General features: G+C 43.8%; 1 protein-coding gene across 4 annotated transcripts in view; it reads left to right on the forward strand.

The window, feature by feature from the left end:
* LOC146797976 (ras-related protein ORAB-1-like) overlaps positions 1–19410 on the forward strand; it is a 113200-nt gene that overhangs the window by 72288 nt on the left and 21502 nt on the right. For all 4 annotated transcript variants that reach the window (XM_085625197.1, XM_085625198.1, XM_085625196.1 and 1 more), the window contains exons 5-6: positions 9558–9653; positions 13758–13889. In XM_085625197.1, coding sequence (XP_085481323.1) covers positions 9558–9653; positions 13758–13889 — 228 coding nt within the window. The remainder of the gene's footprint in view (positions 1–9557; positions 9654–13757; positions 13890–19410) is intronic.

Consider the following 19410-nt stretch of genomic DNA (forward strand, 5'->3'; position numbering starts at 1 on the left):
GATGGAGCCGCTTCACACGGCACGTGGCATAGGACTCAGCGCGCGGAGTCTGCTGATATCGCTCTATGCGGACGACGTAACACTCTATCTCACTAGGCCCGAGGAAAACCTGGATGTAGTGCTGCGGGAATTCATTCGCTTTGAGGGGCTTGCCGGTATAGCGATTAATTGGTCCAAATCGGTGGTCTTCCCATTGACGGAGAGCACCCCGAGGATGCGGTTGGAGTACCCCTTACGGTGGGAAATGGATGCTGTTAAATATCTCGGCATCTGGGTGAGTCGAGTGCCTCAGGACATTTGGACTCTTAACTTTGGGAGGGCGGTCGCGTAGCTGGAGGAAAGGATAATGATATGGGTGAGGCTGCCCCTGTCGCTAACGGGCAGGATAGCTCTGGTTAAGATGGTGGTTTTGCCTAAATTCTTGTATTTATTTGCGAATATACCAATCCCTTTGACGTCGCAGTTTTTCGGCACACTAAGGTCGCACTTGATCGAACTGGTGTGGGCTGGGGGCCAGGCGCGCGCATCCTGGGACATGCTGACTTTACCGTTGGTGCAGGGAGGGATGGGGGCGCTGGATATGCGCTTATACGCCCTATGCGCGCAGGCCCAATTCTTGCATTTTTGGGTACATCCGACGCCCTACCAGCCGCATGTGGCTGTGGAGCAGGATGCTGTAGCGCCGATCCCGCTAAAAGTAGCAATTTGTGCGAAAGCGCGCCGCCCCGAGGAGACGTGGACACCGCGGAGATGCTGCGCTGGGTCTGGGTGGAACTTAGACGCAGGGCGGGTGTGCCACTCCTGTATGCACCGTCTTTATCCTTGGAGCGAAACCCGCTCTTGCCCTGTATCGGGGACGGAATTAGCCCGCCTCTACTGCGTAGGATGCACCTACATACATTTGCGGATCTCTTCCCGGATGAGACCTTCCTGAAACCGCCGGTGGCAGAGGAGGGGCAGGCAGTGCATTTTTCTGAGCTGTTCTTGTATCACAAACTGCGGGAAACATGCCGAGCGCTGAGCGAGAGCTTCCCGGCGGCCCCCCCGGTATTCCAGGCGCTGGAGGGCGTGGTGGGTTCCCCGTCTCCTCGAAGATTAGTTACCAGACTCTATAGATCCATGCAGAATGAAGCGCCGGTGGTGCAGCCTGGGTCCTTACAGAGCTGGAATGAGGAGCTTGACCCTCCGCTGTCGGAAGAGCAGTGGACCTTCTGCTGCGGACAGCTAGCTGTACTCTCCCCAAACTATAAACTGAGGCTCATACACTTCAAGTATCTGCATAGATTCTACAGAACACCGATTGCTTTAAATAGAATGGGCTTGAGGGAGGGGGTTGGTTGTTGGAGGTGCGGAGGTGAGCCTGCCTCGGTCTTGCATATGGCGTGGTCTTGCCCCAAGCTTCAGGATTTTTGGACCCGGGTGTTCGCGATAGTCAATCAGATGTTGGGTCGCACTGATGCCCCCTCCCCCGAGGTGGGGATATTGGGATATGTAAAGCACACACCACCTAAGGAACGTAAACTGCATGCCATGCTTCTACTGTTTGCAAAAAGGCGGGTGGCGATCCACTGGGGTAGAGGTCGGGTGCCCTCGGTGAAGGAATGGCTGGCGGACATCACTTATGGTCATGAGCAGCTCAGCATGTTCTGGGACTTGATGCCATCCACCTCTCACCCGCGAGACATTTGGGAACCATTTGTGCGGTGGACTCAGGAACAACGAGAGCTAGAGGCTACACTGGATGAATGAGTGTGGGGGGTCCGGGGTGTGCCCCGTGGACATGGCGGGGAGGGGGGGGGGGGGATTTGGCGGGGAAAGAGGGGAGGCATTCGGGGCGGTCGAGTTGCGTAGCGGTAGCCCATTTGGACACGGGGAGGTCTGGGTCTGATAGTGTGTATTACTGGATGGGAGAACTGGCAGGTCTGATCTGGCCCTGCGTGGATGGGTCCTTGCAGTGACGGTAAAACACGTTGACAGGAGCACCCAAAGTTATGGATACATATACGTAAGTGCATTGGCATGTACCACAGATGTAATGAGGATGTAATATTGCTGGCTTGTATTGTTGGTTACTGTTTGTAACGTTGTGTAACTTCAATAAAACTTTTTTAAAAAAACAAAAAAAAAACATTGAAGGACGTAAGTAAGGACTAGGTGATGAAGAGACTGGTAACCTCCTCGACTAGAGGGATCATCTCCGAGCTGCCACAGTCACACCATTTATGTCACCGCAGATGTATGTTTCTGTCCACATTAATGCTATAGTTGTATTTATATTTGATATACAAATGGTAAGGTGTAAAAAATGTTTTTATATTCACATCGGTTTCTGTAAACTTTTTTTTTTACACAAGTAGGCTATTAAATATTGGTCTAACTATGAAAAAAAAAAAGTATGTATGTCACTGTAGAATAAAGGAGAAACTCTCACAATTTCACTTAATAATAATGCATCACTTGAAATATGCACTTAATATTTAAATAGTGTGCATATCACTGTTGAAAAAGGTATGCACCTCACTGTTGAATTGAAAGTAGTACTATAGTAATTAATGCCAGTAAAATGTCACTCTTGTAAAAGTGTGTGAATCACTGAATCCGCAAGAAATAACATTCTTTACAATTGAAGCGGTGTACAACATTGCATCAAAGTGAAGCCAAGCATATGTAGATCCGCTCTGATATCCGTAAATTACATGTAGAAATACATCGAGAGGGATCGGAAAATCCAATATGGCCGCTACGTTGCGTAATTGCGTGCAAAAACGTCCTCCCAATATGGCCGCCACTTACGTACGTTGACGTCACACAAAGGGATGTATCACACAGCGCATAGCTGTCATCGCATTCCTTAAGCTTCGTTCGATCAACTTTATGCCGTGGCAACAGTAGTCAGGCAGAGACATCACGCAGCTCACCGCATACAAACGCTAAGCTCGAGCAGGCTCACGCGCATGTAACGATTCACGGCATCTAAATGTTAAGCTCGAGCATTACGATGATAGTCGTGCAGAATTCATCCAGCATTGGGCACGAAATGGAAGGTATATTCAATTAGTTTTCATAGGCAAAAATAGGAATAAAATAAAATAGCACAGTGGGTCGGCACAAGGTTAAAAGGATCTCAACGCCATTTTAAAGATGTTAAGGAGTCCAATAAAGTAAATATAGGTATATTTAAGTGCCATATAACGACCCACTGGTGCAAAAGCTTAAGCGTCAAACCCAGGCAACTCCAACCGCATCTCTGGCATTCAAACCTAAGCTTCTGCATCAGTGAGTTCCACATTACATATTAAAGTTCTACATGACAGAATAATGCTACACGCTCTAAATTCTTATAATGAAAATGGTAGAAAGACACATTACCACACCCACTGAAGCAATACCTTTGAAATGGGGCAGCACTTTAATGGATTGATGGGTTTAAAAATAATTCAAATGCCCCAAAAAATACTATTTCTTGCAATGAAAAGGTCTGGTAATAAAGATAAAGACCAATATCTCTACTATTGAAGGAAACCTCTGGAGAGATGTTTCCAGCATTGTAGCTATGTGATCGAAGATTATCAGGGGTATAGAGATCATAGTTGCTATTAGGATTGCCGAGGGCAGACCAGGACATAGGGAAGGGGAGAGCAGGCTCTTGCACCTTAAGATCCAAGTTATCGTTCCTCATACTAAAAGATGTCCTCTTTTGAGATGCCTTCTTAAAAGACCACAACGACTAATACAGGAAATCTTCTTAAAAGTATTGTGGGGACGTCTTCGAGAAAGGGTCATCAGAAACTTATGAAGCCAAGTCAATCTGGCTGCAGCCTTTCCTGATGATCCCTCGGATTTGCATTATGGAGCAATACAAATGCCTTTCCTAAGACCAGAAACCTTTGTGGCGCTCCCATTTAAAGAAAAGAGGAGACTCCCTACAAAGTAGCATCTAGACAAACCTTAAATGGCCACAAAATGGTGTTGAAAAACATGTTGAAGCAAATGAGTTGTGCACGTTTCACACTGGCAAATAACCATTAGATACTTAGGAGAAGACAAGGAAACCCTAGAAGTCGGACGGGACCAAGGGTAGACATCTATTTCAAGGAACAATGGTCCCATTCACAACAAGCATTTGCAATGCAATAGGTCTCTCATTTATGCGAGTTTGAGCTATTGACATTGCAAATGACAATGCCTTTTTTTATGTTTTAAAAACGAAAACAAAAATAAAAGGCATTGTCATTTGCAATGTCAATAGCTCAAACTCGCGTGAATGCGAGACCTATTGCATTGCAAATGCTTGTTGTTTCTGTGTACAGCTTCACTATGTCTCCCCTAATCCACCCATTCATTAAAAAAAAAAATCATGTCCAGGCATAGTTACTGCTGTCATCTGCAGCAGCCTTGTGATTGCTGCTTTATCAGAAGACATTTTCGACATCTGTATTGAATAAATGTTGGCTTTTTGCGATTGGACTTCCAAGAAGCCCTCCAGCGCTGTTTAATTCCTTCAGCATTGAGCTGCCAACACGTTCCAGGCTCCCTCCAGGCCCTGGCAGCACACCGCTCAGATCACATGCTCCTGGACGGGGATGGGTGACTTTCCCCCTGCCTGGCGAGGAGGCAACTTTGCATTTTCCCTTCATTTGCTCAAATAATCAATATCAGCTGGGGCATGGCTCCAGCTCAGCATAGATTTTATTTTCTATGGGAACGAACCCGAATTGATTAGGATTTTCCATAGTTTCAAAAATGTAAATTCGCATCTGTGTTTTTGCACTTAATTCAAAATTAGAACCAGGCACGTTACGTCAGTCCGTTGCTAGGTAACGAGAGAGAATCAGACCGTGGATTAGCGCGAGGGTAACAAGCCGTTCCTCGTTTTATTTTTAAGAATCAACTTTTATTCATTTTCAATATAGAGAATAACTCTAAGCAATTGGGGGTGCTACCAATGTGTGAAAGCAACAGCAGCTCATGCCTCTAACCAAGAAATTGCTGAACTTCTTCCGCTTCACCATCAAGGCTACTCCAGTGCTTGAGATGGAAACATGAAACTGAGATGGAAACGACGGAACACCGGTACTCGCCCTCTCAAAATAACAAGCAAAACAGAAAGCAGCTCCGGGCTGGGGAGGAGACCTGGGAGGGCGAGGGCTGCCCGCGCATGCGCAGTACCTGTCACTTTCGCGTGCAGCCGGTGTGGGAGCTGAAGTCCCGGGTCCCAGGAGGGGGCCCGGGTGAAGAGCGGCAGATAGCAGTGCGGGGCTCCCATGCATAAGGTGAGAGCCCCGTGTCGTGCTGGCAGTAGTGGAGCTGGAGTGCTCCGGAAGCCGCCATTCAGAAGGATTCCCCCCGCAGACCGGGTGAGTGGGATTCTCCATATGTCGAAAGTGAAACTAAATGCTGGCTTGCGAGGGAAGAGGGACAGGAGATGTGCACGCCGCGTGGCTGTAGGCGCGTACACCAACTCAAATCCGCCAAAAGCCTGCGCGTGCACATCTCCTGTCCCCCTTCCGAGGCAAGTCAGCAACAATAGATCTCGCTGGCGACAGCAGCGCTTCGCACTGCGTTCGCCAGGCGAGACCTAAAAATGGATAAAATATCACAATTAATACAATGAGAAATTGGAGGTAAACACCTTAGTCAATGCAAAGAGTAATAATTAATGCAATTTAATTATGTTTCACGAAAAACTTAATATGCAAAAACAGTGAGTGAGCTAACGTGACAGGGTAAAAGGGAAATCAGCTGATTTCCTAAACCCAGGCAAATTACTTAAAGTGACTTTTGGTGCAAAAAAATGGACAATAACAGAAAAAGTCAGATCGGCATCTCATACTCAAACATTTAGATTACAGATAATCTAGAGTTTAGAGATGGAAGTCGACAATGTTTCGATCCCCTTGAGAATAGTGGGATCTCTTCAGGACAAAGCGATAACAGAAGTGCCTGGGAAGTTAGCAGTTTGAATGGCGGAAGTGACAGAAGGTCGTGAGCGGCGGAGGCACGGTGGCATGGTGACCTGAAAGGGTACGGGGATCCCAGGAAAAGATACGGCGGTAGCTGGGGGCCGTCACTGCTGGCTGAGCGATGAGGAAGAGGAATACCGCGCCGGTCCCAGCCGGGACCGGAATCCACAATAGGAATGAGGTGTGGGGGCGCGGCGTACCTGTGGGGATGGTCAGGACGGAGGAAAAACCGCCGCGCGCTCGGGTGAGCCGGGACCGGAATTCAGACTAGGAGTGCGCTTGGAGGGTGCGGCGTACCTGAGAAGATCGCCAGGATGGAATGAAGCAGCACCGCGCAATCAAGTGAGCCTGCAGAGTCGCGGTTCTATGGACGAAGGCTCGGGCAATGCGAGCGAATAGGGACCATTAGATGGCAATGACTGCAAAATACAAAGGTTTCTGTATGGCTTTCAACGGCTTTCAACAGAAAGAAAATTCCTAAAAATGTGAAGTTTCAATGTATTTTATTACAAATTTTGTGTAGCTTTGCTTATCAGCAGGGCCACTCGAATTCTGCAGCAATAGAGGACCACATTATGTGCCAGGTTGACTAAATTATGTGGAGAGTGGCAAATTATGCTGCCTCAAGCTGCATATTGTTTCAGTATTCATTTGCTCTTTTGTCATTTTAATATATGCTAATATCTGGGCAAATGTTTTAACTTTTGTAAGCTCCAGTTTTACATCTGAATACAGCAATTCACAGTTGACCAATTAAACTTTGCAAAGGATCTGGCACTGTGCAGCATCATGTGTTGTGCATTGTAAATATCTTGAATTGTTTAAACTAGAAACCATTTATTTTGGTTGAAGACTCTAAATTATGCAGAAGATGGCGGAATATGTGCATGCATAGAGAATCTCATAATTCCAATAGCCCTGTTGAGATGAATTTGGCGCCCGATCAGGTAGGGTGAGTAACCATGACACTCTACAGCACAACTCTTATTCCATATGCATATCAGGTAAAGGCAAGTATAAAGAGGTACATTTTCTGTAGTTTCCTTAATTTCATGTGAATTGGTTCCACCTTTAGGTTAATGTTAAGGGCATTACAATTGTACCTAGGCAAAGACTGAACAAAATTAGCAGGTTTATAATCGCTGTTTTTGAGGCAGACACCGAGAGCAAAACAAAATATTGGAAAGCCAGACAAAGGCTGGAATGGTGGCATCTTAATGCTGTAAATACAAAATGCGTATGTCATACTGCATTATTTTTATTTCGTTTTTAGCTTGGAGAAGTAATTTCACTGTTATTCAAAGTATTGTAAATCACATGGACCATATGGGGAAAACGGTAATGAAATATTAACACAAACATAGAAGATAAGTGGTAAAGAACGCATTAAATATGGTGCTGCTCAGGAAGTGTGCCTCCCCACCCCTGCTAATCTGACCAGCTGGAAAAAGACCATGATCTCGAGTGTGGATACTTGTAAGATGGTGTCCCTTGGTCACACCAGACTGCTAAGAACATCCCCTGGTCCATTGCAGGGGTCCTAAATAGATGGCATTTCTAGTGAGTGAGCATCAGATTAATGTATGAGTGATAGAGCAGAGCAGTATAAATGTGGTCATCCCTTGCTAGTACAATTTGCACTGACGAGATTAGAGTGTGTGAACTTCTTTTGTACCCTCTTAGCACACCAGTTGGGAGAGACAGAACACATTATCGGACATGTAGAAGGGATAGCGCAGCCAAGGCAGGGGCACTATCAAGTTGAGCAATCTAAAGTAGAGTCCAACTTGGCAATGTCCCACTTTAGTAGAGATGCCATACAGTTTTCTAATTGGAAGTTGGGCAGCTTGAAGACATTGTGTTTCGGGTGTTGCGTCTTCTTCTAAGACCCTAAAGTCCAAGTGTAATCTGAGAATTTCGGGACAACCCAGCACTCAATTGCACCTTCTAGATGGTAGCCTCAGCACAGCATCTTCCCTTATCTAGCTCCTGCAAACTCGTTTTAGTCCCCCCAAACCCTGTTTGAGTCTGAGACTGCCACATGGAAACATCATGGCTCCTCCAAAATACAGCGGGCCACTGTCCCTCTTCACTTCTTGCAGGAGGGTTATACAACCCTCTTCTTTCTTCAGCTGGGATTTTCCCCACAGAAATATGATCATCCACCTCCAGAATCCGATAGGTGAGATCAGGGAATTGCAGCTCTTTGGCAGAGCAATTGATTCCTTATTCCTCTAGGATCTTCTTAATGTCTTGTCCCTGAGCAAGTCAGTTGCCACAACACTCCCTACTCTTCCTTTTACTTTTTGGTCTGCAAAGCAATAGTCCCTTCACAGTGCCCAGTACCTTTCTTAAGTGTCTATTAACTCCACAGAGGGAGGGAGAGAGAGAGAGACATGCATACATATATCCTTAAACATTAAAGGTGAAAAAAAACGACAACGTGCTGTGGTGCCAGAATGGGTGTGGTTCAGAAAACAGACCGAGAATACATAATTTTTACATGTAAAGGGCTTACAAGGCGAGCTTCCCTAAAGAGATCTGACTGATTCCATCAGCATTCATCATTTTGGAGAAGACTGTTATATGGGACAGCAATTTATCTTTCATGTGGTTGGTCGGTAGTGGCAGAAGACAGCACTGTGGATAGGCTAATATAGCTGAAGCCATTTCTCCTCTGTGGCATGATATTTGAATGCTAGTGAAATTAAAACCACAGATCTTTCAACAACAGAATAAAATAAAAGCCACTTTGGGTCAGTAATAGGCAGACCCCAACAGTGTTTCAAAAATCAAAATGGTATATTCCCAAGTAATTTTTTAAAGTGAAAAAACTGTCAAAATGCATCATCTTTGTATCCCACACAAGGCGTATTCCGACTCAGTCAGTAGTTGTGATGTTAGATCTCTGTAAGTAGAGAAGATGATCACATCAATGAAAAAAGCATAGGAAAGGTAAAACCGGCTCAGAAAAGCATGTGATGGTCTCTAGATGTAAAGCGGAGTTTTTTTTCACCAACCTAAAAGTATGTGGTTTTCTAGTGGATAAAAGTCCCAAAGCTGGTGCCTATTCTTCTTGTGGGGCTTTGCTTATCTGAGGGTCAGTTCTGGCTCTACAATATTATTTAGTCTCCTAGATCTGTGGTTCTACAAAAGACTTATCTCATGTACATACATACAATCCTGGCTGGATGTAATTGGTATCTGAATTCAATTTACCAGAGTACGATTGTGATGTTGTATCCTTTGACAAAATCCTTAGTGCCTTTTTCACATTGCTGAACTTTAGATTTTATAAAGTAAAACCTTTCATCAGTTTTAGGCACTACACTTATGGTACTATGGCTCTACCTGTCATGCAAAACCCAGGATGTTTGCATGAATATGAGAGGTTATTTTCCCTTGCTACCTTGAAATACTCCTTCTCTGTGATAATGGTCACAATGGCTTAATGATGAAGAATGGCACAGCTGGAAGCTTCAATGTTTTCTGTAACTTAGGTGTTTCCATCTAAGACTTTGTGACGCTTGGTGTGTAATGAATTTGAGATCCTCATGATTAAGCTTTCTATCTTTTCTCTCCTCTCCCACTCAGTGGGACACAGCTGGTCAAGAACGCTTTCGAACAATCACATCCAGCTATTACCGTGGGGCGCATGGCATTATCATCGTGTACGATGTCACTGATCAGGTAACAATTTCTGATAGCATGGTCAGGAAAATGATCTGTGTGGCCAGAGGTCCTATGGTAAGGGGCCAAGGTTGGACAGGGTGCGGGATAAGGAAGAGGGCTGTCTTTTGAGAAAGAAACACATGATTTAGTGAGGTACAGGTAGGGTTAATAAAGAGAATAGGAGTATTCACTACCAGAAGGAGATGTTACACTTAGCTTAGAAGCTCACCGAGCTTTAAGACAAATAGCCTTATCCAAGCTCCTTGCAGAAGGCACTCCTGAGATCCTATCAGACTTCCTCTAGAGTGAGAACATTTTTGGGAGAGCTTACTTTTGCTACAATGTGAACTGTTGAACACTTACCCCTTCTGAATGATTCTTAAATAATGGATGGGCAGGCCTCTCGTGTCTGTACGCTTGAGGCAGGTGATTGGGGTTGTCTGGTTTAGGAGCATGCAATGACCAGAATTAATCAACTTTCCCTGATGAGAAAATGGACTGTGGTTTGGGAACAATGTTGAGTGAGACCTCAGGCTAGCAGCCTAGCAGGGCCTTACTATCTCTTTATGTTGAGCATAATGGAAGAACAACACCACGAAATCGGACCGCTCTGATGATAGCTACTGGATGAAAAAAGGACATTCAGTTCCTACACAGCTACCCAAAGAGAGATCCATGTTGGAGGCAGCTCTGATGTGGAGTGATGACCAACAGTACATAATAGGTCTTGTGCTGACCACACACAAAGGGAGGCACACGAGAGCTCCATTCCATACTTAACTCAAGGAACTCGAAGCTAACACACCAACAACAAAGCATATTAGTCTCTGTAACATGTGGAAAAGGACCAGATTGCTGTCCGTCTCGTCTGGAAAGGGCATTAGCAATGTACCTAAAGAATGGCCTTACCCTATGAGTTTCTTGAGCTTGTGATTTATCCAGCAAAAAGAGGGTAAAATAAAACATTTACATTGTCATTTATCTCTCTAGTTGTTGCCACCAGAGTGGTTCAAATATGTGTTACTTTGAGTGCTCGCTTACTTCGCCCTCCGACATGTACAGGTGCATGCATGTGTGGGTGAGGAGTGATATCTCATGCATCCTTTAAGTAGGTGAAAATATGGTTTGGAGGTTTTCTGGAGATGTGCTGTAGTTGTAATGCTGAGATGTGTAGGAACCTAATTCAGCACTTACATACTGTTTTAAAAAGTTTAGAGAGGCTTCTACAGTGATCATAGATGGCAATGCTTGCCATAATGTTTGCACTGCATGGCCCATATTTATGGAAACCATCAGGTCTTCAGTGATTTGAGAAAGAGTTTGTGGTTGTGAAGGTTTCTGATCTGGTCAGAGAGTGTGTTCCATTGTTTTGCTTTCTGGTCATAGAACTTCGATTCCCCAATTTATGATATGTTGTACGTTTTGATTTCAATTATGTATTACATCTTGGAGCGGAGACTTCACTTAGGAGAGGTAGATGCATATTTTTCTATGGATAATCTTTCAGGGTCCACTTGGAGCCACTGTAGGATAGGTATGCTAATGTGATACTGTTGTTACGGTTTCAGGAGAAGCCTTACTACACTGTTTTGTATCCATTGTAGCTGTCAAGGAAGATTGTTTGGGGGACTGTGTTAAAGGTCTTTAACCTAGGCATGGACCAGAAGGGGGGTGGTCACCTGAATTTAGTGAGGAAATCACAGGAAGGTAGGATTCTTCTGAGTGTTTTTAATCAATGAAGGAAGCCTTGACGCCCGTCCGAATCAAAAGCTATTTTTCGAGTTCTGTGTTACTTTAAAGCTTTTCCATGTGGGCAATGGTAAGGGTATATACCAAGTTTTGGGGTCACCAATTTGCTGGCAATATGTGCGTTAATGAACAGCTATCCGTATTTCTGTCATTCCAGTGTTTAGTTTTAAATGGTTATTCAGCTGAACTTGGCAGTGAGCTAGGTTTATAGTGCAGAGCAGTTGATGTCCGAATAAGGATTAGATTTCAGCAGGATCTGAGGGTCATCTGCAAGATTCAGCAGGAAGATTCTGTGAGATAGGGCAATGGTCTGAGGTAGAAATGTCCTAAACAGGATTAGAGCAATCACGGAGCACTTTAGCGCTCTACAGTTTATTGCACAACAGGGCATGTTAAAGGGTGGATTTGAGATAATATTGGCTGGTGCAAGAGGAAAGAGAAGGTCCAGTCCAGGATTTCCTACTGCATCTCAAATCATGAAGGTGTATAAGGAGAGGGTTTGATGGACTGTACCAAAGGCTATTGATGAGAGGTCCTTATGAGGGCTTTTGCAGGGTTCTTGATCTAGGTTTTGGGTTAAGGAAAAGTTGCTTACTTGTGATCCTAGTTCTTTACCATGGTATTTCTGTGAAATTCAGAAAAGGTATAATATCTCTGCGCATGTGTGAGATCTCAGAACACGAGTTTAAAGACAATTTTCTATCTTACTCAGTCCAGTCCATAAAAGGAAACATTGCAGTTCTTGATCTGTGGGTTTGTGGTGGAATGCACCTATTGAAGTGATAATGTCTCAGTTTCTTTCTGTGCACGTAAAGCAAGAACTCCACTTTGTACAATGGTGATCAGGACAGCTATAGTTGAGGTACCGGTGTAATTGCCCACTACTAGTCGTAGCTCTACAAGCATGAAGGAGTGCGTTGCTAAACATGACAATTGAGAGGATCAGCATTCATGGTTCTGCGGATGATCATAGAGGAAAACTGTTTGTGACCAGCATGGAGAAATAAGGACATGGTATATGTTCACAAGACAGAAAATGCATTAGATACATTGTGCAAGGTGAGTATCCCATTGACATGGAGAACAGACTAAGGGGTCTTGTGGTTGGGCTTCCCGAGTTCCAAAGATTGCACGCTTCCCCTTTTCTAAGGGCTCTGCCCTACAATGAGGTTTCTAAGCACTAATTCAGAGCTTTAATAATTGGTCATAATAGTGACCAGGGTGAATGATCTATGGTGGTGAAGCGCCACTCTGTATACTTGCATTTGGGTCCAAACAACCCCTCTAACTTCTGTGACAGCGGAAAGTCTATTGAGGAAGGTCAGTCTCAGTATTTTGTCCATTAGAAGGGATGACTTATGTGAAGGGAAAATGTTTGATTAATAATACCAGCGTTTTATAATGAAAGGTTTGATCCTCCCCACTTTCAGGACCAAACTCCCAAAGAAAAAGAATAGCTAACACTACAACCTGCTTATTTCCATGACAGCTCTTGACACAAGGGCCTTTACTCTCTTCACCAAATGGCAAAGCTTCTCCATAGAAAAATATGCACCTACAACTCCTAAGCGAAGACTCCGCTCTAAGATGTAATCCATAATTGAAATCAAACATACAACAAATCGGGGAATCGAGGTTCTATGAATGCTTGATACAAAGAGGAGGCTGCACTAATTTTTATGGACTCCTCTAACTGACCCCTCCACACTGGAGTAACGTTTCAATTCCATGGGTCCATTGCAGAAGAGCCACTCTTGGATATTTGTTCTCTTCTCATAAACCCTCTGCGGTTTACTGGGAGCAGGCGCAATAATGTAACTCATGCTTCCAGTAAACAGACGAATAAGAAAAACAGGGAAGAGACCAAAAATTAATCTTGTGCAAATGGACAAGTTCTTCTGAAACTTTTCAGCTACTCCAGTGAGCATAGGAGGGACAAAGGACATTTGACAGATATTGTTGTAACCTCTTGTTTGGCAACCTGCGTTTGTGTGTGTCCCTGCGGCTCTGTTGGAGGAGCACCAGCGCTGGATTAAATTTCATATACTTGACTAGCTTCTCTAACAAAAATGCAAAAGATACCAGGTGCTTTCATTCTACTGGTTATATGTTTTCCATTCTATACTAATGGGTGAGTTGCTTAGCTTCCTGATGGGCACCTTTACATTTTCTCCAGTATCTCACTGCAATGCACAAAAGCAGATCTCTTTCTGAACCGTGGTGGCGGCTTTGCCCTTTCTTTGATTTCATTTTCCTCGTTGATCTCCTTAATTCTTGCCTTACCCACCCTACTATATAGAGAGTCTTAGAAGTCCAGATTTCCTAGGCGAATTTTAACTATTCTGTTTTCTTTCTTTCCTTTTGCAATACAAGGACTCTTTTAGCAACGTGCACCAGTGGCTGGAAGAAATAAATCGATATGCCAGTGACAATGTGAATAAGCTGTTGGTCGGAAACAAATGTGACCTGACAACTAAGAAGGTTGTGGATTACACAGCTGCAAAAGTAAGTACACTAACGGTATGATAGAATAAATCAGTACTTACCACATAACACTGATTTCACCAGCAGTGCATAGGTTCACATGCTTGATAAGATTTGCCTTAGCACCAAGGAGAGGATCTACTGACCTTGCCAAAGTAAAATAAAAGCCTGTCCTTGATTTGTGATCTGAAACTAATTTAAATGTCCCCGGTGCAAATATACATCCTATATAGTTTTTTTAGATACTTTGATTGTAATTAAAATTCCCACATATACAAAAAAAGGGGGCTCGGAGGGGGATGCGAGGACCAAGATAGGTCAGGGGATACTGCCTCCCAGCCTAACCAATATATCACAAAGTTGTCCTCAGAGCGATGATCTGTAAACCTAAATGAAGTGTTAGTAGCCAAACATGCATCTCTTTTGCAGAAAGACCCTCACTCACTTTATTAGTGGCATGCTTTATTATAGGGTCTCATCCTGGCACCCTAGAAACCAGGATGGTCTCAGGATCAGTTTCTAGGGGTTCTAGGTAAACACAAACACACCGATTTATATATAATTTATATATCTACACTTAAAGACCATAGGTTAAACTGATGTTATAGTTGGGTGAAAATGTCAGTTAAAACATACCCTTTAAAACTAACAAAACCACTGAAATTCACCAGTTACAAATTACTCAAGTAACTTTACCTCATGCCCTAAAGTAACTATAACTCGCACCCCTGCCATGCACTGTGTTGTCATCAATAATGTTATTTCAGATGTTGCAGTGATGTTATCAATTATGTCATAGAACATGAGATGAGTGATGTAATATGTGAGGCAATTATTGCATGGCGAGGGTGCAAGTTATAGTTACTTGAAATAACTATAACTGGTGAATTTCAGTCGTTTTGTTTGATTAAAATGGTATGTTTTAACTGACATTTTCAGCTATCTATAACATCCCTCTAACCTTTGGTTGTGGCCCCATTAAATCCAGAACTCCCTGCTCTGAGCTTAACTCGCTAACATCCTGCAAGATTTTACGCAGGTTCGTTAAACCGTGCCAAAGTTATAAGTAAATGATCAATTTTTTGGACCCATCCCTTTAACTGTGCCCCCTTGGCATATTTGAACACAGCTCAAAATATTCAAGAGCAATAGAAGCTTAAGGAAACAAAGGGACTTTTTTCCACTCAGACTGACAAATAAACTGCCGATAAATGGATACAGCAAACACAAGGAGATGATGGATGGAGCGCTGAAACTTTCCAGACACTCACCACCAGTCACAGATCTGGGTTGAATCCATCATCGTTCTTTAGCTAACTTTGCCACCCCAGTTCAGACACAGCTATATGCAAATCAGTCTTGACCCTGTGCCTCATGGGAACAGTCCAGCCCGAACTGCCAAGCCATGTCTTCCCTGGACCGGAAACCAGCATCCTGGGGCCGGTTTCAGGCTAACAGCCCTCATCAGTCATGCTAGCTTGAATCCAGTGTCAAAGTGAGCAAGGGACCCACGTCTGGGCATACCCTGCCAACTTAGGGCAAGCAAAGCAAACACAAGGAGATGATGGACGGTCCTAGGATGCTTGTTTCCAGTCCAGGGAGGACCTGGCTTGGCAGTTCGGGCTGGACTGTTCCCATGTGGCACAGGGTCAAGACTGATTTGCATATGGCTGGGTTCAAACTGGAATGGCATGGTGAGCAACAAAACGATGGATTTAGGCCCAGATCTCTGTACTGGGGTGAATGTATGACATTGTTCTGTATTCTGTCCATCAACTGTTGTTTTTGATAAATGGATACAAGCCTAGCTTGACTGCTGCAGTAATCGTGAATTGTTTGAGGAGGTGCCAGGTCAGGTTACGTCCTGCACAGATTTAGGCACCAGCCTCCCTCTAGGAGGTCTACATCTTTGGGTTTTTACACAGCAAATCAGTTCTGCACATGGACATAAGTAGGACTGGTGACGACAGGGTACTGTTGTGAGGTAGACACCAATAGGGCTCTACCAGACTTCATTGAAAAACGAGGCCTTCAGAGAGGGCAATTTCTGCCATACAGTGCACTACAAACAGCATCCAAATGGAGGGGAATGGAGCAGTTTCAGAATCGCAAATACATGGCAGTGCTGCTATTGCTGTACACAGTGGTCACGTGAAGACACTTGTGACATGGCACTTGCACACATGACAAAACCCTGCCTGAACACTTTTAAAGCTAATTTGGAAGTGGACATAGACGAGGAATTTGATAAAACAGACTATTGACAAGTTTTAATCTATAAGCCCTAAAGTATCAAGGAGTGTCTGCTTTAAATATACACTATTCACTTTCTGACAACTATAAGACTAAATAGGATATTGGCATTGACCCAGATGCTTGCTGAATGATACTGGGTTATTTTACAGTGTGTGAAGTTCCCCCAAACTCGCTCATTACTAGGATGGGATAACTCATCACCTGGAAACTGCAAACATCCGAATGCCGCCTATTCGGCCACGGTGCATGCAGCAGAACTATTAAGATGAGCCCCAGATTTCTGATTTATTCATTTGGTGCTGCTGCTAGCAAAATGGTAACTAGCCGTGGCCCTTAAGTTTCCCATGCCCCCCTTTAAATCAGTGGATATGATGGGTTTGAAAATGAGCTGGAGTTTGAGGTATAACTCTGCATAGAGAAGAAGCCAGGGCACTAAGAAAGACATTTATAGAGCATCTATGGGAACATTCTTGCTTTCAGAACCTACCTACACCCCACTTCAAATTGACCCTGACTGAAGAAGTAATCGGGAATATGATCTGCTGCATGGAGTGAAAGCAGCTCATGCTCTGTAGGACACAGAACACAACACTCACAGCATGGCCTGGATAGGAAAATAGTGAGGGAGGAGAAACTAAACCTGGTGACTCTTCCAGTTAGATGACAGGGTCCCAACTACACTGACAAAAAGGCCATCACCACAACACACTTACCGCTAGCACATACAATATCAAGCTACCATGAACACACCCCACTGCCATGTTGTGAAACACCACCAACACATACTTTAACAAGACCTTAAGACCCAAAACTTCCATGGTTTCTGTGTTCAGTTTACTTTGTTCAACCCACTATACCCTCCAAACACATTCCCGTATAAAGACAAAAAACAGAACAATATTTGATGCAACAAAAAGCAAACTAACATGGACAAAATTACATGGGACACTGGATGTAGTAATAAGCTTCAGTGGCGGCTGGTGGACTCTAAAAGTGGTGAGTTGGAAAACTGTTGAACACTTACAGCGTAGTGAGTGAGTTTGAACTGAATGAGGGGTTAGGGCGGGGATGTATTCAAGTTACACGTTCCAATCCCTGAATATTAGGTGGAAACACATTTAGAATTTAGACCAGTCTACCTGTGCAGTGTCAGTGACCCGGCCAAAGAGGGCATATAAGAGCTGCAATTGGATCATAAATTCAAAGCTGTTTCCAACATGGGCACCCAAAATAGTTATGGCCCACTGCACAGAAAGAAAGGATGCTGAGCCGAGACCAGCAGCTCTTCACTTTAAACCACATTTGCTTATATCTATTTGCCCCGTGCCCTATTATTTGCTTAAAATATATTTCTGTTAATATTTCTACTGCCTTATGCACATACCTGTGGTTTGTGGGTGATGAGACAGTTTGAAAGCTGTGGATACTGAGAGTCTCCTGGATTTTAAAAGCCCTAAATAGGAACGTTTGGACAGACAAAGCATGACATTTTCTGCACCTTCCATTGTGCGCTTCAGTGCATCTATCTAGAGGGCAAACATACATTTCAGGGAGAACCCTGCAAGATGACTAATGTTGCCGGGCACCCAAAGTTTTGGGCTGAACGGATCCTTCCTAAGAGTCGTCACGTGGAGGTATTTTATGCTTATATATAAATAAGGACCTTTGGCACCGGTGGCACGCGGCTGTGTGGTTAGCATACATGTACACTTGCGAGCACATCACAGGCTGTTCTTACTGTGACCATTAGATGCAAAGTGCATGTTTTGTGTGCCAGGCCATGTCCTTTGGCACCCTTTGCTCCTGGCTTACTGTTCCTACAGTATGTGAAACTGCCAATGAAAAATCAGTTTCTTAAAACCACCTCCTCTTCTTGTTTTTTGAGCTATTGTAACTTAACCATTTTCCAACCAGTGAAAATATGAACCATGTGGAAATAATGTAAAAATACAATGAAAACAGGGCGTGTTCTTTATGAAACTTTCAGTAACTGATTTTATTCAAAATAGTTGAAATCTGAAAAGAAAGAAAAAATCAACTGTCCTCAAACGTAATCCAGACGGTTCTGAGTTTCTACATTGGCTGTATGAGTAACAGTCACAGTGCCCAGAGACTGGTTGTACTCGCACTGTAATACACAGTACCGACTGCACTTACTACAGATTTAAATGGGAGCGAGGGACGCATAAAATATATATTTTTAAAACTCAGTCCGAGTGCAAGGCAGGTCCCACAACCAACTCCATTATCCATTCAAGACACTGCTCTTATACTGTTAGGAAGCATGAGTGAAGTGTCTGGATTTGCTGGAGCGGGCTGTATCTTCGCTCCGAAAGGCACTGGAGCCCTGTGCCTGCTCTCCAACCCTGCTGTTTAAGACAGCTGGGTTGGAGAAGTTTGAATTGCGCATGTCTGGTTTGCCGTAGCAAGGTAGTTGGCCAAACCAACATGTGCACTTCAAACTGAAGTGGGCACTCCTCACTGCTGCCAATCGGCAGCAGTGATGCACTGGCCCAGCCCCCATAATCCATTTGCTGGCAGAGAGTAAAAAATAAAATGGTAATAAAATCATGCTTTCTGCACAGCAGAGTGGGGGCAGGGGAAGGGGGGCAACAGTCCTCCACTCCTATGAAGGAATTGCTGCTGATAAGCTTTAGAAATAAAAAAAGACAAGTGCTAAACCGAGATATGAGGGAAGTGAGTCCATGCTTTTGTTCACCTTGAGCCCTGCATGCCTTTTGCAATAACAAATGTGAATTGCAACCTGTAATGCAATACATAGCAATAACACAGAATTAAACATGCTAAGTCTCTGCAAAGTTTAATACAGATCCATGAAACTGCAAGTTTTTAGCAAATCTGTGATTATTTGACCACTACTTTGAACTTTGCTGACACTTCTCAAATCTGCATGAAATGTGCGTCTCCTGTGTGTTACTTAACTCGCTAACAGACTGCCAAATTTCTAGAAGATTTTTATCAGCAACAAAGTTATTATCTGAAATATTGTTGCCCTTTTAATTTTGCCCATCCTAATAGATCAGCACAAAACATGCTGTGCCAACAGAAGACTAAACATGCTAAATGTCTGCTGAATTTCATGTGGAGTCACTTGAGGATGCCACACAAAATAAGCAAATGGTCACTTTTTTAACATTCCCTGCTTTAAACATTACCTCCTGCCCATGAAAGATCTGCACAAATTTAAAGAAACGAGGGAATTAAGGGTATGCCAAATGTTTGTGCAAATTGGTCAAATGGCTTTAATGTTTTGGGTACATTTAAA

Source organism: Triturus cristatus, chromosome 9 (genome assembly GCF_964204655.1).
Source record: "Triturus cristatus chromosome 9, aTriCri1.1, whole genome shotgun sequence".
In the NCBI taxonomy this organism is placed as follows: domain Eukaryota; kingdom Metazoa; phylum Chordata; class Amphibia; order Caudata; family Salamandridae; genus Triturus; species Triturus cristatus.